The 25,707-nt window shown below is 19.0% G+C and overlaps 5 protein-coding genes across 5 annotated transcripts, besides 37 other annotated features; 3 read left to right on the forward strand and 2 right to left on the reverse strand. All coding sequences in view use genetic code 6, as the record gives it.

Annotated features, from left to right (window-relative positions):
- The first annotated feature begins 1,639 nt into the window (after window positions 1-1,639).
- Window positions 1,640-1,740: a microsatellite.
- Window positions 1,660-1,745: a microsatellite.
- Window positions 1,678-1,747: a microsatellite.
- Window positions 1,748-1,770: 23 nt separating this feature from the next.
- Window positions 1,771-1,809: a microsatellite.
- A 623-nt stretch (window positions 1,810-2,432) lies between these two features.
- Window positions 2,433-2,467: a microsatellite.
- A 318-nt stretch (window positions 2,468-2,785) lies between these two features.
- Window positions 2,786-2,848: a microsatellite.
- A 408-nt stretch (window positions 2,849-3,256) lies between these two features.
- Window positions 3,257-3,310: a microsatellite.
- Window positions 3,263-3,319: a microsatellite.
- A 4-nt stretch (window positions 3,320-3,323) lies between these two features.
- Window positions 3,324-3,397: a microsatellite.
- Window positions 3,360-3,396: a microsatellite.
- Window positions 3,360-3,444: a microsatellite.
- A 44-nt stretch (window positions 3,445-3,488) lies between these two features.
- Window positions 3,489-4,666, reverse strand: IMG5_001770 (proteasome subunit beta type 7-a precursor, putative; the record flags this gene model as incomplete). Its single annotated transcript, XM_004040056.1, has 7 exons — window positions 3,489-3,626; window positions 3,684-3,739; window positions 3,798-3,866; window positions 3,977-4,038; window positions 4,078-4,367; window positions 4,417-4,540; window positions 4,601-4,666. 7 exons carry the CDS (start codon window positions 4,664-4,666, stop codon window positions 3,556-3,558), a joined length of 738 nt encoding a protein of 245 aa, XP_004040104.1. The 3' UTR covers window positions 3,489-3,555.
- Window positions 3,886-3,962: a microsatellite.
- A 310-nt stretch (window positions 4,667-4,976) lies between the features above and the next one.
- Window positions 4,977-5,018: a microsatellite.
- Window positions 4,977-5,126: a microsatellite.
- Window positions 5,053-5,112: a microsatellite.
- Window positions 5,075-5,128: a microsatellite.
- Window positions 5,083-5,127: a microsatellite.
- Window positions 5,129-5,210: 82 nt separating the features above from the next.
- IMG5_001780 (hypothetical protein) lies at window positions 5,211-6,439 on the forward strand (the record flags this gene model as incomplete). Its single annotated transcript, XM_004040057.1, has 7 exons — window positions 5,211-5,288; window positions 5,342-5,482; window positions 5,537-5,679; window positions 5,727-5,793; window positions 5,911-6,123; window positions 6,169-6,270; window positions 6,332-6,439. The coding sequence occupies 7 exons, from the start codon at window positions 5,211-5,213 to the stop codon at window positions 6,437-6,439; spliced, it is 852 nt and encodes a 283-aa protein (XP_004040105.1).
- Window positions 5,822-5,894: a microsatellite.
- Window positions 6,440-6,867: 428 nt separating the features above from the next.
- IMG5_001790 (DNA-directed polymerase III polypeptide B, putative) lies at window positions 6,868-10,912 on the forward strand (the record flags this gene model as incomplete). The annotated part of the gene is made up of 8 exons (XM_004040058.1): window positions 6,868-6,914; window positions 6,981-7,082; window positions 7,144-7,206; window positions 7,271-7,394; window positions 7,507-7,924; window positions 7,984-8,375; window positions 8,531-9,988; window positions 10,079-10,912. 8 exons carry the CDS (start codon window positions 6,868-6,870, stop codon window positions 10,160-10,162), a joined length of 2,688 nt encoding a protein of 895 aa, XP_004040106.1. The 3' UTR covers window positions 10,163-10,912.
- Window positions 7,418-7,484: a microsatellite.
- Window positions 8,421-8,501: a microsatellite.
- Window positions 9,997-10,051: a microsatellite.
- A 1,400-nt stretch (window positions 10,913-12,312) lies between the features above and the next one.
- On the forward strand, window positions 12,313-14,364 carry IMG5_001800 (nd6 protein, putative; the record flags this gene model as incomplete). The annotated part of the gene is made up of 4 exons (XM_004040059.1): window positions 12,313-12,325; window positions 12,426-12,640; window positions 13,013-13,889; window positions 14,288-14,364. 4 exons carry the CDS (start codon window positions 12,313-12,315, stop codon window positions 14,362-14,364), a joined length of 1,182 nt encoding a protein of 393 aa, XP_004040107.1.
- A 65-nt stretch (window positions 14,365-14,429) lies between these two features.
- Window positions 14,430-14,489: a microsatellite.
- Window positions 14,430-14,503: a microsatellite.
- Window positions 14,439-14,504: a microsatellite.
- A 64-nt stretch (window positions 14,505-14,568) lies between these two features.
- Window positions 14,569-14,636: a microsatellite.
- Window positions 14,637-15,470: 834 nt separating this feature from the next.
- Window positions 15,471-15,508: a microsatellite.
- An 825-nt stretch (window positions 15,509-16,333) lies between these two features.
- Window positions 16,334-16,412: a microsatellite.
- Window positions 16,413-18,800: 2,388 nt separating this feature from the next.
- Window positions 18,801-18,845: a microsatellite.
- Window positions 18,804-18,845: a microsatellite.
- A 720-nt stretch (window positions 18,846-19,565) lies between these two features.
- Window positions 19,566-19,646: a microsatellite.
- Window positions 19,569-19,652: a microsatellite.
- Window positions 19,653-21,623: 1,971 nt separating this feature from the next.
- Window positions 21,624-21,659: a microsatellite.
- Window positions 21,660-22,391: 732 nt separating this feature from the next.
- Window positions 22,392-25,535, reverse strand: IMG5_001810 (hypothetical protein; the record flags this gene model as incomplete). Its single annotated transcript, XM_004040060.1, has 6 exons — window positions 22,392-23,195; window positions 23,243-23,506; window positions 23,557-23,709; window positions 23,797-23,976; window positions 24,042-25,289; window positions 25,347-25,535. The coding sequence occupies 6 exons, from the start codon at window positions 25,533-25,535 to the stop codon at window positions 22,392-22,394; spliced, it is 2,838 nt and encodes a 945-aa protein (XP_004040108.1).
- Window positions 22,698-22,751: a microsatellite.
- Window positions 22,705-22,751: a microsatellite.
- Window positions 23,379-23,414: a microsatellite.
- Window positions 23,711-23,786: a microsatellite.
- Window positions 23,815-23,844: a microsatellite.
- Window positions 25,536-25,707: the final 172 nt, after the last annotated feature.

Below are 25,707 nucleotides of genomic sequence, written 5' to 3' on the forward strand. Positions count from 1 at the left end.
AAAAATATAAAAATAAAAAACATTTAAATATATATATATGCATACCTACAATTATCAATATTAACTTTCAGCCTAATTAATTAAGTTCTATAATAATGTATCCCCATTATTAATGTTTTCTTACTATTTATTTTTTGACTCTTCCTTATATTCACTTTAAATTACCCTTAATAACAAGAAATTCAAAATTAAAATAGCAACTGCGATTCCAATTTAGATAGATGTACATCATTTAATAATTAAATCTAAAATAAATACGCAAAGAATATAAAAAATTCCATAAACTAAGGAACAGTAAGCGTAATTTTAGACGCTTCTTACAATTACTCGCCTCTAATAAAAAGTTATATTTCAAAAGAGAAAACAAATCCCCCTAAAACCACATAAAGCCATTATAAAGGAGAAATAGAAGCATATTAAACCATATAGAATAAACTAGGAATAAAGCATATTTATATTAAGGACACTATATGGCTATAAACTTGTTGTTTTTTATTTTTCTTATGTAAAAACTCATTAAACCATAAAATAGGGGCCTGCTAATAAAGATGCTATATAACTTCTTGGGTATTTATTTATATATATTGTTATCTTTTCTTCTTAGACAGCTTTTTTTTCTACTAGATCGATGTAGTATTAAGGATTTAGAATTAATTCGGTTAATAAATAGATTATAAATCCGTAAATATATTTCGGTTTAAGTAAATTAGCTAAGTTATGTTATATAAGGATTTCTAAAGTGGCTATGATTATCCATGAAAAAACGAAGTTTTCAAGGGAAGGATTTAAGAGGCATAAAGAATCAATAAAAGAGATATTATGCCAGAAAAAGCTGCCATTTTTGTTAATAAATTATCTTCAAGATTATCACTATATGGTTAAATGTCACCGTTTCTCATAAGCCAGTAGTTAAAGCAAAAGCAGACAACAAAATAAATATTTAATTTATATATTAAGTGCATTTAAGGAATCATAAATTGGGAAAAAGTGATCAAAAAAGCTATTATAAAGGTGCTTAAAAGACTAAATATGAAAGCACTTATTCGGATATTTTTTTACTCGATTTTTAAAATGACATGAATGTTTCTAAAATAATGAGAATTCGGCTTCTTTTGTTTGATTCAATAATCTTAATTGGATATGTGTTTATATTACTAGATTTTTAATTTTATTATATTTTAGAATGGTGTAGTCTTATGTCCATTAGATTAGTTAAACGATCTATTTAATAATCTAAAATAATTAGTTTTTAAGGCTTTTAAAAAATTATTTCAGATTGGTTTTCTTAATAATTCAAATATAAGATTGTTTAATTAGTTTAACATATATATTTTTAAAAGGTTTTTGATTGTTTTTATTTTTTTTTTTAAAAAAAAAATATTAATTAGTATGTATATATAATATATTTTTGTTTTTTTAAAAATATGTTGTTAATTAGTTATTTTTTAGTTTATTTATAAGTTTATCATAAAAGATTTAATTTTATAATTGAGAGATAAATTATATTTTGTAATAAATTATAAATTTTACTTTAAATTATTTATATTAAATATAAATTATATAAATAATAAGATAAATATTATAAAAAAATATTTAAGATAGTATTATATTAAAAAAAAAAAATTAATTATAAATGATGAAATATAATAAAAAATATATAATTAAATATAATGAAATTATATATATTAAATTATATATATATATATATATATATATATATATATATATATAAATTTAATATATATATTTGATTACTATTAATTAATATGAATAAAATAAAAAAAAAATATAAGATAAAATAAATATATATTTTATTTTCAAAATAAAAATTATACATAATCTATAATCAATTAAAACTTATTGATTAAATATAATTTTTTTTAAAAAAGTAAAATTAAATGTAAAACACAATTATAAAAAAATATATTAATACATATTAAATGCAATATCATTAAATATTTTTCTTATTATTTATTTCGTTTGTAAATTTCTTACAATTTTCTTCTACTATTTAGCATCCTTTTTTAAATGTATTATTAAATTTATTTATATATTATTTCATAAACCCTTCACTTACTCCTTCTATATTTTTTTAATATAAAGTTTTAAATTTATCTTATGCTTAATATGTAATATGTTCAATGGCTTGTCCTGTTACTGGGAATAAAGAAGATGTTTTTACTATTTTAGACTTCATATCCAACACTTATTTATCAAAATAAATATATATGTCTTCAACTGTATAACACCAGAGATATTTATACATTTTTGTATACATAAGTCTTTTTACTTAAAGCGTTTGCTCATCTATTATATTATAACTTAAAACAAAATTATCTTTTACAAAACTTAAATCTGGATGAGGATATTTATGCCAAAAGCTTTTGAAAACTGTATTAAAAGGATAATTGAATGTATATGATTCTGTACTCATTTTTTATTTTTATTTATTTATTTTATATTTTTTTCTTAATTAATTTTTTTAATTATAAATAAATAAGAAAGTAAAATATAATAATATTCTTTTCATCAACTGTATGTTAAATTATTAGATTAAAATTATTTAATTTTAACTATCAGATATTTTAGATCTATATAAGAAATATATAAAATAATTAGATATATGGATATATAAAAGAATTTTAAATATTTTTATTTCTAGTATATTATTTAGAAACATATGATTATATATATATTGATTTCAAAATTATTTTTTAGAATAATAAAAAACTGTATAATTACTTTATTATAATGAAATAATATAAAAATTTTGGTTGTAAAAAATTAAAAAATATATATATGTATTGATTTATTTATATAAAAAATAATAAATTATATGATTTTATTTTACAAAATAAATTTAATGAAGATATATACTATTTTAATTAAAGTGGAAACATATTTAATCTTAATATAAATCAGTATTTATATTATTTATTTTAAGTAGTTTAGTATTTAATTTTATTATTTTAACTTTTATTATCAATAAAGGAATAATAGTAATAAAAATTTGAAATTAATCATATATAATTTTAAAACATAAATATAAAATAAAAGTATTTTTGTAAAATATAAAAATAAATAAAAAATGTTTAAATTAAATATGTTATTATAAAAAAAGAAAAGTAAAATAAAAATTAATAATAAAATTGTTAAAAAATAAACAATAATAAAATAATTAATTAAGCAAATAAATATAAAAAAAATTAATTAATTATAATATATATATTAAAAAAAAAAATTAAATAATTAAATAAAATAAATATATATTTATATATATATGTAAATAAATATATATCTATATATATATATATATATAAAAAATATAATATATTTTTTATTTTAATAAAAATAAATTCTATTTTTTATATATATATATTTTTTTTTTATATATATAATTATTATTTATATCCTTTTATTATTATTTTTATATATAAATTATTTATATAAATTCTGTTAAAAACAAATGCTTTTATTTAATTATTCTTGTATTATTAAATAATAAAAAATCTTATATTTTTTTTTTTATAAAATAAATTTATTTATTTATTTTTTTCATTCTACTTCCATTTATAAACTTTGATCTACTACTTTTTCCAATTACACGTTAAATTATCTAATATAAGCTTTTTTTTAAATAAATAAAATTAAAAAGAATTCAATAATTTAATAAAATTATTTACGAGTATTATTTTTTAAATTCTTATATTTGAATTATTCATTAAGTCTTTAATTATCACTATTTTATTTTATAATAAAAGTAAAGTAATGAATATAATTAAAATATATAAATTTACGTTCTATAATTCCTCATAAGATTAACCTTTTCTTTTTTAATAACACAAATATCAACATTAGAACCAGAACTATTAATAAAAAAATAAAATATATATTATAATATATATATATATATATTATATATTTATATATATAATAATAATTATATATTTATTTATATATATTTATTTTTATTTACCCTAAATCATAAACAATTCCTGCTTCAATAGCTTCTCTGACTAAATTTATAGCTTCTTATTCCTTTTTTTTTATAAATATAATATTTTTATTTTATAATACTTCAAGATTGTCTTTATATTTAGATTCTATAACAGATATAGCAGCCAAACATCCAGATCCCATAGTACAATAAGGTAAATAAGTACAATAACCATTAGGTGATATAGAAATTAATTAAGGTCCAATGCAATCATATCCACCTAAAATTAATGCCGCACCTACATGTCCTTAGTATTTATATAAATGATCTTTTAGTCTAGTAACTACAGTTGATACACGAGATTATCTATTTGAATTAAGTCTCATTAATTATAATTCTGAGGCCATTCTATCAGTTACCCATTAAGTATCTATTTTTTGGTTTTATTAATTTTTTATATATTAAAAAATAAAATAAACCAGCAGCTGTTCCAGCACCACAACAATATATATTGTCAGCTATGTAATGGATTTTTTAGCAATTCTTTTCTGCTACTATTGTTCCTGCAGTTGCTCTTGTATCAGCTCCTAGTATTATACCATCCTTTTATTATTTTTAATTTTTAATTTATATATATGCTTAATTTTGTTATTTTTTTTTTACTTTGTATAATAGTCCAACAATAGTTGTACCGGTTTTTGTGAAATGGGGATTTGATGCAACTTACATATTTTGTAATGTTTTATTTCTTTTTATTTGTTTGTTTTTTAATAGAAATATATTTTATATTAGTATATTTTTAATATTTGATATTTATATTATTTTAAATATGGAATTTACCTTAAACAGAAATCAAAATCAAATCCTCCTTAGTTTTCTTTTAATTAATCTAAATAGCTCATTTTTTTTTATATAATATTCCTTTTTTTTATAGTTTATATTTTTTGTTTTTTTATTATAATTTATATTTAAAAAGAACAGAGAATAATTTTTTTTATTTTTTTAAATAAATGAAATAATAATATCTTGTATGTAAAAATAAAATATAATAATATATTTAAAATATATTATATAATTAAAAGTGTATATTTATAATAAAAAATTATTAATATCTTTTATAAAAAATAATTATTATAAAATATATAATATATTATTAATAATATAATATATTATAATTTATATATATAATATTTAATCATAATTTATATTCATTAAAATTATTATAATATAATATAATCTAATTTATTAATTTAAATTTAAAAAAAAATAAACAATGAATAAAAAAGATTTTGCCTTTGAAAATATAGCAGTAGCTACAGATGGATCCGATTTTTCGTTTAATGCATTTTTAGTAAGTTATAATTACTTTTATATATTTTTTTAAAATTATAAATATTAATAAAGTAAGCTTTGGAATTTTTTAATAAAAATTTATTCAGAGTAATACATGTAATTCACATATATGATTTGAAAAAAACTTTTTTGCCTGAATAATTTAATCATAATCATATAGAATAATAATATAAAAGTGAACTTTTATCAAGAGTAATAATTTATAAATAATATATATTTAATATATTTTTTTTAAAAAAAATATAGTACTCATCTACTAAATATAATTTAATTTTTTAAGAAAAAAGTCTCTAATATAAAGATGTCAGAGATTAAATTCTTTCTATATGTTAGGCTTATAAAATAGATTATCTTTTTATAGGCTATACAGGAAGAAAAGGTGTGAAATAGTAAATATTAATATTCTATTATAAAAAAAATAAACTTATTAATTTAGAAATCCTTAAATTATGTCTTCTACAGTTAGAGATTGTTCTCAATTAACAATAACACCTTTAGTCATAGTAATTTAAAAAAAATATAAAAATACAAATATATATATATATATATATATATATATTATATATATATATTTATATATATATATTTTCATTTATATATATATTTAATAATAATAAAAGACGCATGAAGTTTATACAAAAAATAATGGAAATACATTTTTAGCATGTGTTGATGGGAGTTTAAAATCAATTAGATGTATATAAGAAGCTGTTAAATTAGCAAATGGGTAAAATGATTTTGCTATTATATGTTTTGTACCTAATCCACTTAAATAAGATTAAAAAAATGAAATTGAAAATTAAGTTGTTTAAGAATTATAATAATAAAAAAAAGTATTTTTTTTTAATTTCTATAACATAAAAATAATTTTTACAAAGAATAATTGGGAATTCATTAATTTGAAACCCAATTAAGATCCAGGAGAAGCTATTGTTGATTTTGTAAATCTTACTTGTTAAAGAGATATTTAATTTGTTTTAGTAAATAAATATATTATAATATATATATATATATGTAAGTGTAATTTAATTTTTATTAAAGATTGGAAATAATGGGTTCGGAGCTTAAAATGAAGGTAAGTAATTTTTAGGAAAAAGTGCAGAAGCTGTTTTATGTAGAGCGAAGGCTAATATTATTGTTATTTCTTGAAAAACTATTAATAATAGAAAAGAAAAATTATTTATATATATATATATATAAATATTTACATATATACATATTTTTTTTTATTATATAGAATTAATATTTTCTCTATTATTTTTTATTACTTTACTTTACTTTAATTTTTCTTCTTCTTTTTTTTTTTTTTTTTTATGAATTTTTTAAGATACAAAAATAAGTAAAATAAAATAAAATAAAATTATTTGTTTTTTTTATGAAAGATAAATCTTTTTACAAAAATCCAGATTGGGTACAATTTTTTTTTTTTTTTTTTTCCTATAAAAAATAAAGCTTAAAAAAAGGATCGAACTAAAATTATTGATTCATATATAGAATAAAATGGATTTGTAAATCATCATATACAATCATTTAATTATTTCGTTGATAAAAAATTAAAATAAATAATAACATCACCAATGAATAAAGAAGTTCGTTTAGAAACAGATAATACATTTTTATTAGAGTATAATATAAATGCAAAATTATAAAGTATATAAACATTAATTTTTTTTTTAACAATTTTTTTTAGGTATTTAGGCATTTAAGTTTAATTGCCTGCATATGATAATGGAGTTACAATGAAACCATAAGATGCTCGTATTAGCAATTTAGCCTATACGGCTAATATATTGTAAAATAAAAATAATTATATTATTATTCTTTTTCTTTTAAATATATATATAATAAAAAAGAGTTGATTGTAAATTAACGTTTGGAGGTGAAATTGAAATTATTGAAAACATAAATATAGGAAAGTAAAATATAAATATATATATATATATGTAAATTATATTTATAAAATAAATAATTTAAATAAAGATTACCTATTATGGTTGGATCATCTAGATGTATAATAGGTTCTTGTGATAAAAAAGACGTTTATAAATTAGATGAATGTCCAAGGGATCCTCGCGGATATTTTATTATAAAAGGAGTTGAAAAAGTAATTAAAAATAAATAAATAAAATATATATATATATATATATATATATATATATATATATATTATATTATATATTTATATATTTATATAATTTTCTTTAATTAAATATAAGGTATTTTTAATTTAAGAATAATTAGCTGATAATCGTATATTTATAGAAGAAGATAATAATAAAGAATTAGTCGCAAATGTAAAATCAAATACTGTTGATACAAAATCAATAACTTAATTAATAATAAAAAATCATAAAATATATGTTAAAGTAAGTTCTTTTAGTAAACCTATCCCAATTTTTGTATTATTTAAAGCCTATGGGGTAGAAAGTGAATAAGAAATATTCTAATTAATAGGTACTGAGGAAGTATTTTTAAACAGATTAGCTTTATGTTTAGAAGATCTTGAATAAGCAGAAATATATACTTAATAATAAGCTTTCGAATATCTATCAAAAAGATTAAGACCGAAAACATTTCAAGAGAAAACATATAGTGTAAGAAATCCTATAGATGAAGCTCGTGATATAATAACAAGTAATTTTCAAAAATACTAATTTTTAAATATATTAATTTAATTATTTATTTTATATTAGATGTTGTATTATGTCATATTCCTTGCATAAGTTTTAATTATTACCCTAGAGCTATATTTTTAGGTGTAATGGCTAGAAGATTATTAGAGGCTTTAGAAGATAATAGTAAAGTGGATAAAAGAGATTATTATGGTAATAAAAGAATGAAATGTGCAGGATGGTATTTAGAATTATTATTTGAAGATAAATTTAAATAATTCAATATGATGATAAGAAAAGAACTAAACAAAGAAATAGAAAAACATAAAAACTAATAACACCCTATATCTAACAGAATACGTTCTATAATGGAAAAAAATTGCAATATAATAACTTAAGGAATAAATAACGCTATTTCCACAGGAAATTGGACAATAAAAAGATTCCGAATGGACACAGTTGGAGTTACTTAAGTAAAAAAAAAAAAATTAAAATAGAAGAATTAATAAATAAAATTAATATATATTATATTTAAATATATATATATATATATATATATATATATATATATATATATGTATATATTTATATATTTATATTTTTTTTTATATATAATTCTATATTTTAGGTTTTATCAAGAATATCTTATATATCAGGTATAGGTATGATGACTAGAATGAATTCTTAATTTAAAAAATCTAGAAAATTAACAGGCCCAAGATCTCTTTTAGGATCTCATTGGGGTTTGGTTTGTCCTGTGGATACTCCAGATGGAGAATCTTGTGGTTTGACAAAAAATCTTGCTTTAATGGCTCATATAACTATTGAGGAAAATAAATAAATTTTATCTATAATTGCTTTGAATTTGGGTATGGAAGAAATAAGACATTATAGTACTGGGGAGATTCATGATGGAAATAATTATATGGTTTTTTTGAATGGGTAAATTATAGGATTGCATAAAGACCCTGAAAAATTTGCTGAGAAGTTGAGATTTATGAGAAGAAGAGGTAAAATAGGGACAACGATCAGTATATCAACAAATAGTGAGAAAAAGGTGGTCTATTTAGACACTGATGGGGGCAGATTATGTAGACTTTTAATCGTAGTTTAAAATAAAACGCCTATTTTAACTGAAGAACATATAAAATTATTAAAAAATAGGTAGAAATCATATGACGATCTTATAAAAATGGGTATTATTGAATACATAGACGTAAATGAGGAAGATAATACCCTAATAGCGATAAAACCAGAGGAAATTTCTAAAAAAACTACACATCTAGAAATCGATCCTTTGACTCTACTTGGTGTAGTTTCTGGAGTCATTCCATATCCACACCATAATTAGGCTAGTAGGAATACTTTCTAGTGTGCAATGGGAAAATAGGCTTTGGGAATAATCGGAAGCACTTCAATGAGTAGAGCTGATACTCTTTTATATTAACTAGTTTACCCATAAACTCCTTTAATGAAAACTAAGACTATAGAATATACTGGATATGATTAATTCCCAGCAGGTCATAATGCCTCCATTGCCGTTTTAAGTTACTCAGGATATGATATAGAAGATTCAGTGGTGTTAAATAAAGCTTCATTAGATAGAGGCTTTGGAAGAACTATGGTATATAAAAGATATGAGACGGAGATGTAAAGATATAAAGTTGGAGTAGCTGAAATCGTATTATAACCACCTAAGGAGGTAGAAGGAAGTAATTATAAGAAGTAAAATAAGGGTTTAAGGAAATATGGGGCCCTAGATCATGATGGGGTAGGGATTGTGGGCGCACCAGTTAATAATGGGGATATTTTAGTCAATAAATATACCCCAGTTATTCCAGCAGAGGCTGTTAGAGGAAGAGAATATTTAAGATAGGAATAAATTTTGGATTATATACATGTAATTAAATTTAATTTATTATAATTAAATTTTTATTATAGAATCCGACAAGTTTTAAAGGAAAAATTTTAGCGAGAATTGATAAAATTATTTATACGAAAAATTAAGAAGGAAATAATATTGTTAAAACTGTTATTAGAGAAACTAGAAGACCTGAATATGGTGACAAATTTAGTTCTAGACATGGTAAAAATTATATATATATAAATATATATATATATATATATATATATATATATATATATATATTTATCTTTTTTATAATTTTTTAATAAGGTCAAAAAGGTATTATTGGTTTAATTGTAAATTAAGAAGATATGCCTTTTAGTGAAAAGGGATGGTGTCCGGATTTAATTATGAATCCTCATGGTTATCCTTCTAGAATGACTGTTGGAAAATTATTAGAATTATTAGGTTCTAAAGCTGCTGTACTTTCTGGTTAGTTTAAATATGGAACAGCTTTTGGGGGAGATAAAATGGAAGATTTATCAAGAATTCTAGTTTAAAATGGATTCTCGTATACAGGAAAAGATGTGCTTATAAGTGGTATCACAGGTGAATATATGAATTGTTATGTTTTTTGTGGGCCAGTGTTTTATTAAAGACTTAAACATATGGTAGCTGATAAAGTACATGCTAGGGCAAAGGGAAGAGTTACTACTTTAACTAGATAACCGACTGAAGGAAGGGCTAAAGACGGAGGATTGAGACTCGGTGAAATGGAAAGGGATAGTTTATTGGCTTTTGCTTCTTCGAATTTGTTAATTGAAAGATTAATGATTAGTTCAGATAAATTCTAAGTACTTGTTTGCGAGAAATGTGGGTTTATTTAGCACTCATTATATTGTAAAATGTGTAAGAGTTAAGAGGTATTTTTTATCTTTATTTATTTAATGATTTTTTTTTTATTTAGGTTAGTAAAGTTATTTTGCCATATGCTTGTAAATTACTTTTTTAAGAATTATTGTCAATGAATATTAAAACTAAACTTAATTTAGTTAATATGAATAAAATAGAAAGTAGTTATTGATTCAATTTAAATATATATGGCTTTTTTATTAAATTAATGATAACATTTTATGTTTAATTAAAAAATAATATTACAGAATTTTTTTTATTTTTAAAAAATAAATATTGTGTTTGTTTTTTTTATTTCATATTTTTTTTTTTTTTGTATATTATAATTTTTAAATTTTAAAAAAATATACAAATGAGTACTTTTAATGAAAAATAAATAAGACAATCAATCTTTTTTTAATTAATACAAAGATTATTTGAAAATAAATATTGTAAATAAACTGATTTTACACATTAAAGAATATCATCAGGAAGTTCACATTCATTATCAATAATGTTTGGATAAGGTATTATATATATATATATATATTATTATTGGTTATAAATTAAAACAGATGATGACGAAGATGATGAAAAAGATTTATTTCCAATATTAGTTGGTTGGGGAAATAATTTTAATTAATAATTAGGTTAATCAAAAAAACAAAGCAAAGATCTTATAATAGTAAATAAAAACAAAATACATAATAAATAATTAAGTTATTATATAAAAAAAGAATAAACCAACATTAATTCTTTTAAATTATGAAAAAAAAGTATAATATATTCCTCTATAAGTAAGTTGTGGGAATTAATTTTCAGTTATATTAGCTATAGCAAGGTAGAATTTAAAGGAATATTTAGAAACATTTAATGTAATTTAAAGTCATATAATGTCCAAAAATTACAAGGAGGCCGCAAAAACACTAGAAAATGCTTAATTATCATTTAAAAGATAGATAAAGGTCTTTTTTTCTGGAATTATAAATTATATAAATGCTTCGGTAGAAACAGGAGAAAATACTAAAGATAATTCTTTTTAAGAAAAATTTGATTCGAAAATATATAGTGCATTAAAAATATAATAATCACCAAATGTTTCTGAAAATATGTTTTTTTTAAATGATGTTTAAAATGATTATATAAAATAAGTTTAAAGTCCGAAATTTAGAAAAAATAAAAAAAATTAAGGAGAAAAAGAAGATGAAATAGATGATAATCTATTAGAAGATGAAAATAAAAACATAGAATAGGAAAATATTAGTGAAGAAAATAATAATGATGAATTATTTAATGGAAATGAATAACTTCAAAAAAAGGAATTTTAAAACAGAAAAATACAAAGAGTATAATATATATAACTATAAATATGGTTTTTATAATTATATTTTTAGTTATAAAAAAACTATTAATTAGAAATAGATTAATAAATATTTTTCGATGAAAATATTATTTAGATTTGTTGCGGGGATAATTATTGTTTAGCTTTAAGTTATAATTAATAAGTTTTTTCTTGGGGGGATAATTCTTGTGGAAATCTCGGTACAGGAAATTTATTAAACTCAGTAAATCCATAATTAATAACTTTTGGGAATAAAAATAATATTAAAATTAAATATATTAATTGCGCGAAAAATTGTTCTTCAGCGATTTCTTTTTAAGGAAAATTATATATGTGGGGAGAAGGTTTAATTATAATTATTATAATATATATATATATTTACAAATATTTAATTTATATATATTAATAAATTATATATCTGCAAAAATATATATAATATAAAAGGATCTGATGGTTAATTAGGACATGGCACTAAAACAAACATGCTCTATCCTGAAGAAATAAAATAGGAATTAGAAAATTTAAATATAAAATAAGTATCATGTGGTGGTTATCATACTGTATGTATAACTATCGAAGGCTATGTTTATTCTTGGGGCAAAAACTCTTCCGGCTAACTTGGTCAAGAAACTTTCCTGACTATTCTATAGCCTAAAAAGGTATAAAGTCTATCTCATTATTTTATAGTATATATAAAATGTGGTATAAATAATACTTTTTTCGTATCAGAAAACGGATAAACATTTGCTTGTGGAAATAACTCTAATAATAAACTAGGTTTAGACTATGATTAATTTGCTAGTTTTTCCTTTAAGAATATTTCCTGTCCACTGAAATTAAATTAATAGTTTATTTAAGGAAAATCTTCTTCTTCTATCAATAGTCGATTAGATCAATCTACTTATTAAATTGTGGCTTAAAGACACTTTACAATGTTTTTGAGTACTTAGGGTATTTTGACTACTTTTGGGTTACAAATAAATGGCTGTTTAGGAAGATAAGTAGATATTTATATAAAATATAAATTATAGATACTCTATTAAGAATAAAATGAGGGTAATATGTATATACCTAACATAGTTAAAGTATATAATTAGATAAAGAATTAGGAAATTAGATGTTTTTACCCTATTCATGATGAAAATTTAATAAAATAAAATTTCCTTTCTTAAGAATTGGTGGATATAAAGCTTGGCTTTTATCATTGTATAGGTCTAACAAATGCTGGAGAAATATATGTTTGGGGAAGCAATTAATATGGGTAACATGGTATTTCTAGCTAGTAGATATTGGCCTAATATAAGGAAAATAGTAGGTTTATAAGACATATTAGCTCGAAAGAGTTGACAACTGAATCGTTTCCTACCTTAGTAAGCTTTTTTGATATCAAAGAGTAAAGAATAGTAACTTAAATAGCCTGTGGAGCTGAATATTGTATGGCTATAGAGAATAAAAGGACAGTTTATGCTTGGGGAAAAAACACTGAAGGGTAATTAGGATTAGGCTTTGTGACTTCTTTTGTAGAATAACCTAGTAAATTGTCCACTTTTGAAGGTTTATTAATGAAACAAGTAGAATGTGGGGAAAATCATAGTCTTTTTTTAACTGATAGTGGAAAAATATACACTTGTGGTTCATATTTATACGGGAAACTAGGTTTAGGTTAAATTAGTAATAATTAGATAATTCCATAGTTAATAAAAGGAATTGAAAATGTAGAAAAAATAGCCTGTGGAAGTAATCATTCTATGGCTTTAGTAAGATTATAGGAAAATGGGGGAAATGAAAATAATAATCATAATAATTATATTAATAAAGTTATGATTTTATATACTTGGGGTAGTGGTTTTTAGAGTAAATTAGGACATGGGGATTAAGATGATGTTTATGAACCGTTTTAAATAGAGAGTAATTATAATTTTATTGATATTTCGGCAGGATCTAGTCATAGTGCGGGAATAGATGATGATTATAATTTAATAGTTTGGGGACCACATAAATATTTCGGGTTGTAATTCCTGTAAGAAGATAAACTCTCGAAAGATGGGGTAGATGAAAGGAAAGACGAATTTATTAAACCTACTCTACATCCAAAGTTTAAAAATATTTAAATTGTTTAAGTCTTTTTAGGGGATAAATATAATATAGCCTTGAGTAAATAAAATATTTTGTATTAATGGGGAGTTTTTGATATTGAATGTGTTTAATTTATGAAAAACAATTAGGAAATGTCGAAAAAATAGGTTTATAGTAAGTTAATGACTAATTTAAAAAAAATAGATTGTAATATATTACATATTAAAAAGATTGTAGTTTCGAAAAATCACGCAGCAATACTGGCTAAAAATTAAACGAATTTTCAATTATATACATGGGGATTTGATGCTTTTACAGGAAGATTGTGCTAAGGTTATGAATATTTTGATAGGTATTAAAATATAACTATTAATATATATATATATATATATATAAATATATAAATATATATATATATTTATTTATATATATTTTTTTATTTATATTAGAGATAAAGAAGATAAAAATTAATTAAATAATATATAAATATCTTAATAGAAAAATGATAAAATAAATGTTTTTAATTAAAAATATTAATATTAGTTAAATGATTTTATTTCAAAACCTTAATATTGTTAATATTTAAACTAGCTTTTATAAAGTATTTATGAAAATTATATATTTTAGTAACAAATTAGTTAAGGATAATAAAATAATGAATAATTTTATTAAGATTATGAATAAAAAAATTCAGAAAATTAAAATAATTAAAAAGTATTTTAAGAATCAAATTAAGCCACATAAATAAATGATAATTGGGATATAAGATTAAAAAACAATAGTTTATTTAATCCTTAATCATTTCAAAATATCAGATAAAAGGCATAAACTAAAATATAATTAGGACATGAAAATAGATAAAGAACTTCTTCAATAATAAATGCAGCTCAAAAGATTATAACAGTAAATAGATTATAAAAACAAACATCTTAATAGGGTATCATATCTATATATTTAGTTCTATATATACAAATATATTTTTAAAAGATGTAGGAAAGAAAAAAAATTAATTATTAAATAATGCTAATTAAAATATTATAAAAGATTCTTAATAAAATTACTTTGATGATCCAATAAATATAAAGTCTACTTATGATAAAATTATGATTCATGGAAAACCTGATTTATATAGTTCAATTAAAGATGAGAATTATATAAAATTATTTGTATAAAATCATTAATTTCTTTTATATGATAAAGTTTAATAATTAAGTAAATAAGTTGAGGACTTATATATGAAATTCTAGGTTATATTAAATAAATAAAAAGACTTTAAAAAAGACTGTGAGTCAGAAATATTAAGGAGAATACCTTCAGAACCATTTTTTGTACGATTTGATTCTAAAAAAAAGAATTTAAAATTTTAAAAAAATAATTATTAAACATATTATGAAAATAAGCATTTGTAAACAAAATTAAATATAGATATATAATTAATATATATATATATATATATTCATAGATATTAAAATTTATTAACATAAATATAAATTCATCCTTGTTATTTAAATATGATTTATGAAAATAAAAAAATTGATACCGAATTTTTTTGTGATTTAGTCTAATAATTATATGGAAATTTAGAATTTGATACTCGACAATAAACTTTATTCATTTAAATTTCTCAAAACGTATTAAATACGGATTTAGAAAATATCAAAATAAACTAAGAAACTATTTTCTTATTAAATTTAGATGCTAAATAGTCATTTTCGTATGGTTTTGTAAGGCTATTTATACATTTTTATGAATCAATTACCTTTAATATATATATATCTCGTATATTTAGAAAGCTTTTTTAATAAAAAATAAAGATTATAGATGAAAGTCCATAAAATATAAGCTTTTAAACTAATAAAACGGACTTGGAAAGTTATTATTAGAGCGAAGATTAAATAAGAAAAAGATTAATTTAAAACTGTGATTCTTTAATTTAGTTTGTTTAGAATTTTTTAACTGAATGGATTTAAACTATAGAAAAAATGTTAAGCAATAATAAGTTAATTAATGTATTAAATGATTAACTTAAGAGTTTGGTTTTTAATGTTATAGATAAATTAAATAATATAGCTAATGACGAATAATTTAATGAAAAAATCTAGAACTGTGTTTTATGTTAAAATAAAAAAAAAAAAAGTATATATATTAAATAAAATATAAAGATATGAATTTCATTAGTATTATTAATAATTGTAGATAAAATACTAGTAGTTCTAAAAATTATTAATGCGCAATAGATGCTATTGAAAAATATATAACAGGAAATTACAATAGTAATATATATATATATATATATATATATATATATATATATATATATATATATATATATATATATATATATATATATATATAATTTATTTTTTTGTATAATAATTTAATCTTATATATATATATATAGTCAATTAAAGTGAATAATAAAAATTGAAATTCGAAGAATTTGTAAAAAGTGAAGACTCTTTTAGAATTTAGTTGGCAAATATATTTTTTGGATAAAAAAGTTAAAAAAAGACTACAAATAAAATGAAACAATAACTGATATGTATAAACATTGCTTAAATGTATATTATAATTAATTATTATATTTATATTATAATCATTTAAAAGTATTAAGATGATGAAATAATTATTTAAATTAAAGTCATAGAGAAGCTAATAAAAATTATAAGCAAACATAATATATATGTAAAATTAAGTAAAGAAGATGATTTAATATATTAAGTAATAAAGTAAAAAAAAAAAAGCTTTTTATTTTTATTATCTAAAAAAAATATCCTTTTTATATATTAGATTATTTAATAATTAAGTTAAGATTTAAACAGTTTTATATATTAAAATTGTGATTAAAACATAAAAATTACAGTCAAGTTATATACAAGGATTATTTACCATAATAATAGTTAAACGTTTAAAAAATGTAGTACTTGTGGTATATATACTTTAGGTTAGTTATTGCATTCTACTGATTAAGAAATGATAGAAAAATGCTACATTTTAAACCGTGAAAACATAGAATATTAAGCTATTCAATTAATAAAATAAATAAATACTAAAGAATAATATAATTCATTGTTTAATGGAGTTATTCATTTTCAAGACTTTTATAAGAAATTATAATAAAGATATATTTCTAAATAATAACAAAAAGAATTAGAATCATTAAATAATTTCTATAAATCTTTTAATTAATGCTTTGATTATTTATATATGGAATAATGTGTATTTAATAATATTATTATTATTTATTTTAAATAAAAATAAATATAATAGAAATTATAAGTTGCTATACCAAACGAAATTCGAAAATAAATTTTTAAATAAATAATTTTTAGTTTAGAATAACGATAAATGTATTTATTTTAATATTTTATTAAAATGGAAAATTTATACAAAATATTTTTTGAATTAATCTAACTCTTTAAATAGAAAATTTAAAATTATAATTAAATAAAACATGAATAATTTATTATTATTAATAATTGTTTTTATGGTTTAGCTAATAAAGTACATATATATATATATTTTTTTAAAAAAAATATATAAAGGAAATGTTTAATTTTTATCAAGTAATCCAATGTCTTTAATTGATAAAATATAGGCTACTATACATGGAAAGCTATAAGCAAAATTATATTTTAGAGTCTTGATTAGTTTTCTAAAAAACCTTTAGAATAAATTATTAATGATTGTAATTAATTTTATTTTAAGTATAAAACAAAAATATGTTTAAAAAAAAATATATATATATAAATTTGATTATATACATAAAAAAGATTAATAAAACAAATTTGATGGAAATTCTTATTTAGATCTTAATATGTTCGGTGAATTTTCTTTAAGCTTTTTAAAAAATAAAAGTGTAATAAAAGATATAGATGAATAAATAATAATAGATTTATTGAAATACATACCTAAAGAATAGTTTAATTATATATATATATAAATAATAGAATTAGTATATAATTTTGTTTAAAAAAATAAATAAAAGATTAGGAGATAAATTAAGTATAGAAAATTGCCTTTATTATATTTTTAATTAAGGTAATGAACATAGTATTAATGTAGAATTAATTTATAAAGGAACTTAAAAGAATATTTATAATTATATTTTTGGTGGAAAATTTGTAAAAGATTATAGAATTGAAAAATTTTAAATTAATAAATAATAATTAGCTAATATGAGAAAAAAAAGAATATAAGCAGAAGCCTAAAAATTATAGTATAATATATTTTTTTTTTATCTATTTTAGTGTTTCTTTTTTTTATAAGATTTAAATTTGGATATACAACATTTATTGTTAATGGAATTTTATAATTAGTTGAAAAATTATAGGATAATTATCAAGTTTATTAAATGGTACATCTTGATAATTTCAATAATAAAAAGAAATGAAATATAAAATATTTATTTATTTTTTTGTTATATATTTATATATATATTATTATTCTTAGTTAAAAATTAAAAATAAATTCAAAAATATAAACTTTTATTTGATTTTTTTTAAACATTTTAAAATTTTTATTATATTATACAATGAGTGAGTAATTTATAAGTTATTTCAAAGTAAAATATATATAAAATTTTAAGATTTTTTTATTTTATATTTCTTTTTAATTTATTGTCATATTTATATTTTTTTAATATTATATACAGATAACAAATATATTATTATCGGATTTTATGATAATTTTTAATATTAAAATAATAATAAAATTTGAAATAATAGTTTTTTATTAAATTAATTATATTTATTAATTTTTTATATTATAATATTTTTATTTTTAATAAATATATAAAAACAAAATAATTAAAAAATGAATATAATTAAATATTATTAAAAAAACTATATGTAATATTAATAATAAAGTTTTTCTTTTTTTAGATACTAAGAAAACATATGTAGTGTGTAATTAAATTATTTTAGAATTTTTATTTCAAAGTTAAATTATTTTCGTCTTAATTTAATAAATCTTCTTATCAATCATTTCGAGTAAATTAATTTAAAATTAAATTAAGTAAATTAGTAAAATTATACATTAGTAAATATATAATATATGGAAATAAATAATGGTATAAATATAATTAGATTTAGCTTCAAAAAATTAATAAAATTTTTTAAAAAAAGGATGAAAATATTAAAATTTAAATATTTTCCATCTTTTAAAGATATTTTATAAATAAATTATTTGCTAATAAAAATATTAATAAAAAAAATTAATTATTAAAATCGAATATAAATAAAATTTATACTAATATTAATTAAAATAATTATAAATAAATTTATTACAAATATAATCGGAAAAATTATTTATAAAATTTTTGAGAAGATTAAATTTAATTAGTTATTTAAATTAAAAATAATATTTCTATATAAAAAAAAACTAATGAAAAAATATAACAAATAATTAAAGTAATTAGTAAAAAATTAATTTTAAATAAAATTAAAAAACAAAGTATTCTTTAAAAATAGAAATGAAAAAATAAAATAGAATTATAAAATAATAAATTAAATATTATATATATATATAAAATTATATATGTTTATAATTTTATGTATTTATATATTCATATATTTATATATATATATATTTTATTTTCTTATATATTATTAGTTATTGATTTTTATTTTAATTTTGTTTTATTTAAAAATTTTAATTTATATTAATTAAATAAAAAATATTTGTAATATTAAAATCTAATATATAATATTTTATAAATTATTATTAATTAATAAATTTTATTTATAATAAATATAATTTTTACTATTATTTTTTTATATTTGATATTTATTAAGTGTGTTATATATTTTTTATATAATAATCAATATTTTAAATTTTCAATTTAAAACAAATATATTTTTTAAATAAATGTATTAGAAATTTTAAAAAATATAATAATATTAAAATAATATACCTTTAACTTAAAAAAATTAACTAAATAATTAATCTTTAGATATGTAAATATATCAAAAAATAATATTTTTTTTTCTTCTTATATTTATTTTAATTAACAAAAAAATCTATATAAATTTGTTTTAGAAATAAAAGCAAATAATTTAATTTAAAAAAATGCAGCTCTCATTTATGCTACGAAGATATTATATATAATAATTTTCATGATATTTATAAAAATAAAAAACACTAAAAAGCAAATAGTTTTTCAAACAATATTTATAATTAAAAGACATTATCTATTATTTAGAATTGTAATAATTCATGTATAGTTAATTTAAAAAAAGAAATAGTTTAACAATAAATAAATAAACTAATGAAAAATATAATATATATAGTAATTTATTTAAATAAAATAATAATAATAAGAATAAATTAAACATAAAATAATTTAATTAATATAAAGAAGAAAATTAATATAAAATAAAAGATAATATATAATTATATAAAACAAGTAAATAAAATGAAATGATTTAATAAAAAGATTAAATTTAAAATAAAAAAAGTGATCTTGAAATATTAAGAGACAAATTTAAAGAAGAATTCAAAAATTATTTAACATAAAATAATTCTTTGGAAAAGAATTAAAATGAATAATAATTAATTTAAAAAAAATTAAATTAAAATTCAAGGAAATAATCATTAGAAGATGGTTCTTTTTAAATATAATAATAATAATTATTCTATAATGATTAAAAAAAATATTATTCTATAGATAATAATATGTATTAATAAAAATCGTTTTAAGAAAATTCTTAAAAATATAAATATTTCATTAATATAAAAAGTAAAAGAAACACTTTAAACTAAGATGATATAAAGTTAAATTTAGAAAAGATTAAAGATTAATATTTTATTAAATATTAGAATAATTTAGAAAATTTATAAAATAAAATAAATATTGATAAAAAACATGAAAATAAAAAGGAAGAAAATAAACCTTCTCAAGAACTATTAAATAGATTAATAAATGGGATTAGAGTTTAAGTATAATAAATATATTTTTATTTTATATAAATAAAGTTTTTTTATTATTCTTTTAAAAGATAGATAGTAAAGAATATAAGAAATTAACTGTTAAAAAATATTAATAATTACCAGAAGTTAAAAAGAAAAAAGACGAAGAAAAGAAAAAAATTGAGTTTTTAGACAGAATGAGAACTAAAAAATAGTTTGAATAAGTAATATATAATATATGCTTATATATATATATATATATGTATACATTAAAAAATAGAAATTAAGATAGAATAAATAATTATATTGATTTTTTGTTTTAAAAGGATTATTTTTTAAAATATTTATTTTTAAAAAAAAAAAAAATATTATAGTTAAATCTTTTTTAATTAATTTAACTATAAAAATGAGAAAATATTTGAAAAATACTTTTAAAAAATATATATATAATTTTCATATTTTTTTGTTAATATCTATATTTTTAAAGTAAATAAATTTTATAAAATAGTTTTTAAAAAAACAAATTATTAAAATAATAAAAATGTTTGGAATAGTATAATATTATGCCATCATATTATTTATATTTTTTATAATTGTCGCATATAATGGTTTTTTTTTAGCTTAAAACAATCAAACTATTTGTAAAGGAGTAGAAAGTAAAAAAAAATAAAAAAAACTAAAAAAAAAAAAAAAGCTCAATATTTAACTAATATGACTAATACAACCACCAATGATACAACCTCAAATGATAATATAGTCTCCAATGATAAAAGTACCGATGAATCTACCACATAATAGAATTTATTAAAAGAATTTGACATAGGTATAATTCCAAAAATACTATGCGTAATATACTCTATAATGTTTTTATATACCTTAATTGGACTTATATTAATAAAACATTTCGAAAAATTAAGACCTGATTCATTCGGGGAATTAGGTTGTTGTATGAAAACATTGGGAATATTAATTCGAAATTTAAACTGTTTAAATAGATTTTTTCATTTATTTTGTTTAATACTAATAATTACTTAGTTTGTTTTAATTGGAATTAGTTCAGATTGTAAAAAGGCCTATTAGGATTTCAATAATACTGATAATGATGTTTAATCGAAAATGTATATTTAGGCTTTAATATTAAATATGTTTAATATTGGAAGTTGGTTCCTTTTACATATAATTTGTCCTTTTTTTAAAATTTCGGTTGTTTAAAAAGCTTATGTGTATGAACCTATAGATAGAGGTTAGGCTTATATAAGATATTTATTATGTAATTTTTTTGGTATATGAATTTTGTATATATAAACTTATATTTTGTTTAACCAATAATTATATTATTTAATATTTTTTTTTAAAAAAAAAAAATTAAGAAAATAAAAAAGAAATATTTTTATTTTTTATAAAATAAAAAAAAACATTATAAAATCACCAAAACTTAAAAGCAGCCTTAGATTCATTTTTAGCCTTATCAATTCCTTCATCAACTGCCTTATCTGCAGCATCTTTAACTCCTTATCTAAAAGCTTAGTTTTAAATGGCTTAATCAGCCATTTTTTCACCCATTTATTCAGCATAGCCAGTCAAAGGGTTAACTCCTTGAGCATTTTTGATAGGTAAAACATTATTTAGGGCTTATCCGGCGGCTTTAGCAGACCCTTTTTTCAGTCCATCTTAAACTCCTTTATTATCAAGTGCATAATCCACAGCATTTCCAGTTAATGTGTTTGGTTTTTATTGCTATTGCTATTATTATTACTATTGTTATTGTTATTATTATTGTTATTAGGGAGGAGCAGGTTGTTAAATTTGAGTTTTTGGCTTTCCGAATAAATTAAAGTAATCATCTTTTTTTGGTTAATTTTACTATTATTGTTATTATTAAGGCTATTATTGGGTTTATTAGACTGGAGGTTAGAATATTTTTTGATTTTAAGCTGGTTAGTTTGTTTATGGAGGCTACATAGGGTTTTATCTAGTAAATTATTACTATTAAGGCTATTATTAAGGATTATTTTAACCAAAACTAGTATTATTTGTATTGGTATTTGTGTTATAAGATTAGTTTTATTGGGATTATAAAGGTTAATTATGGGTATCTAATGAACGATTATTGTGCGTTTTTTATTCAGGAGGGAATAAGTTATGGGTTTTTTAGGCTTATTATTATTCTTATTTAGGTTATTAAGAGGTAGATGTACGATCTTATGTGTTTTTTGAAGAAGTTGATTACTATTTTTGTTTTTATTTTATTATTTTAGTTTTTTATATATAAATACTTATTTTAAAGCTAGTTAATCAGCTTAATGGAAAAAAGGTGAAAAATCAGGATCTTTTCTGATAATCTTCATTGATTATTTTAATGTTTCTATAGCTGTTGATAATGATTTCCTTTCTTAGACTATATATTATGGCTATATATATATATATATATATATATATATATTATATTAGTAAATTTATTTAAATTTAACCTCTGCCATTAATGAATATAATCTTTCACATCTATCAGTAATATCAAAAAGTGTTTATTATAATTATTTCTAAATAAAAATAAATTTATATATAATATTAATAAAAATTAAATATTTACTTATGAAGCTTTAACTAGGAAATATCCAATCATTTTAGGTATAGCATCTCTAATTCCCCTCATAACTAAATAAAAATATTCATCTATCCTACTTCTTAATTCTTAAACCATAGGATCACCACTAGTTCTTTTATAATTTTAACTAAAAGGAACCTATATGTATTTATAATATATATATATATATATATATATTTATATATATATATATATGTATAAATATTTTTATATATTTTTATTTACACTATTATAATTTCCTCCTTATTATTATTAATTTTATTATTATTAATTATCATTTACACTATTAAACTCCTAATCGCTTCTTGCTACTCTTTTTGTTAAATAATCCACATCATTAGTAAAAACATATCCTATTTCTGAATTTATGATATTTTCTATTTTTTCATGACAATCTTCTCTTTCCTTTTTTTAAAAAAAATTATTAAAAATAAAATTATTTATTAAAAAATTAAAATAAGCTATATTACTTTTTTAAATTCTTATAGTATACTTTCCTTAACTTCCTCTTTTAAAGCCGGTACTTTCTTTACTACTTTATCTATAATCTGTATTGCTATTTCTTCCAAAACATGATAAACTTCTTAAATACACTCAAAAGCTGGTTCTCTTAATTTTTCCAAAAGTGGTACTAATAAATACAAAAAAGCATCTATAGAGGGAAAACCTGGAATACTTTCACCTTCATGTTTGACTATCGCAGCTTTAATGTCTTCATCTCTATAACATTCTGTTGGTTTGTATTTTCTAATATCACTATATAGGTCATTTAGTATTATTCTTATCCTTGTTCCTGCTGGTAACCTATTTTTATCATAAATAGCATTTTTATCATAACTTCCAGTAATCGAATTCCTATATGCGACTGTAAAATCATTCATAATAGTCCATAAATATTTCATTTTTTCATTTTCAGTATCCGGCATAGGTATTCCTAATTCCTTCAATCTATCTTCTTTTTCATTCACTTATTTTTAAATTTCACTTATAATCTACGGTAGATTCTATCTAATATGAAAATATAAGACATCTGTCAGTTTATTAGTTAAACTTTTAGTACCTAAAAGATGAGAAGGTAATGAAGAATAAATAGGACTAGTTGCGAAATATTTAGCTTCATCTTCTAGACTTTCCTATACTGTCTTTTTAGCATTAATATCCGCCTATGACCTATTTTTTACGCCTACATATCCCAATTTAAGGTTAACGTCTTCTCCTTTGAGCATTTTTCGGGCATCAGTACCTTTGTCCATGATATCTATTTTAGTGATAACACCTATAGTCCTAGTACCTTCTGGATCTAATTATTTTGCCATTAAAAGTCCATCGGATGTTGTAATATCAGCGTTTGCAGGGAGGACTGTTAGTATGATAGTTTTTGGGTCTTTGCAGTATCTTGCGGCCATGTTTTTGGTGATTTTCTCTATGTCCTATGTCTAATCACTTCCCTTCATTGGTATTTTTGTTATTCCGGGTAAATCAATTAAAGTTAAATCAGGGCAGGTTGAAGAATAAATAGTTAAAACTATTGGTTTATCAATTATTCCTTTTTTATCACCGGCTATTTAATCTGTTAATTTATCTATGCTGGCTCTAACTTATTCAAAATTGGAAAATTTTTAACCAGGAATTTCCTCAAATACCCCATATGGTTATGATAATTGTTCCTTAGGAATATATACTAATCTTAATTCTAATGGACGTCTAGTTACTGTTCCCTTTATTTATATATATATATATAAATATATATATATTTTTTTTTAGTGTTTTTTTACTTCTCCACGAGGTAAAAAGTCTAAACCTACTATTTATTCTAATAAAGATGATTTTCCTGATGATTGGGATCCTAAAACAGCTATACGGGGAAGACTTATATATCTGCATAAACCGACGTCTCTAAGCCTATCTATTAGGCTTATTACTTTTCTTAAATTTCCAGATAAATAACTTTGTTCGGTTGTCATATTTTTTAATATTTTTTATTTTTTGGAATTGTATGTACTCTTTTAATTTTTTATTTATTTTATTTGTTTTCTTTATTTAAATAAAAAATAAATTAAATATATATATATATATTTTTTTCTTTATTGTATTTTATTTTATTTCTTTTTGTCTTATTTAGTTTATTTTAATTAT

This window comes from Ichthyophthirius multifiliis (assembly GCF_000220395.1).
Source record: "Ichthyophthirius multifiliis unplaced genomic scaffold scaff_1120509249407, whole genome shotgun sequence".
Classification (NCBI taxonomy): domain Eukaryota; phylum Ciliophora; class Oligohymenophorea; order Hymenostomatida; genus Ichthyophthirius; species Ichthyophthirius multifiliis.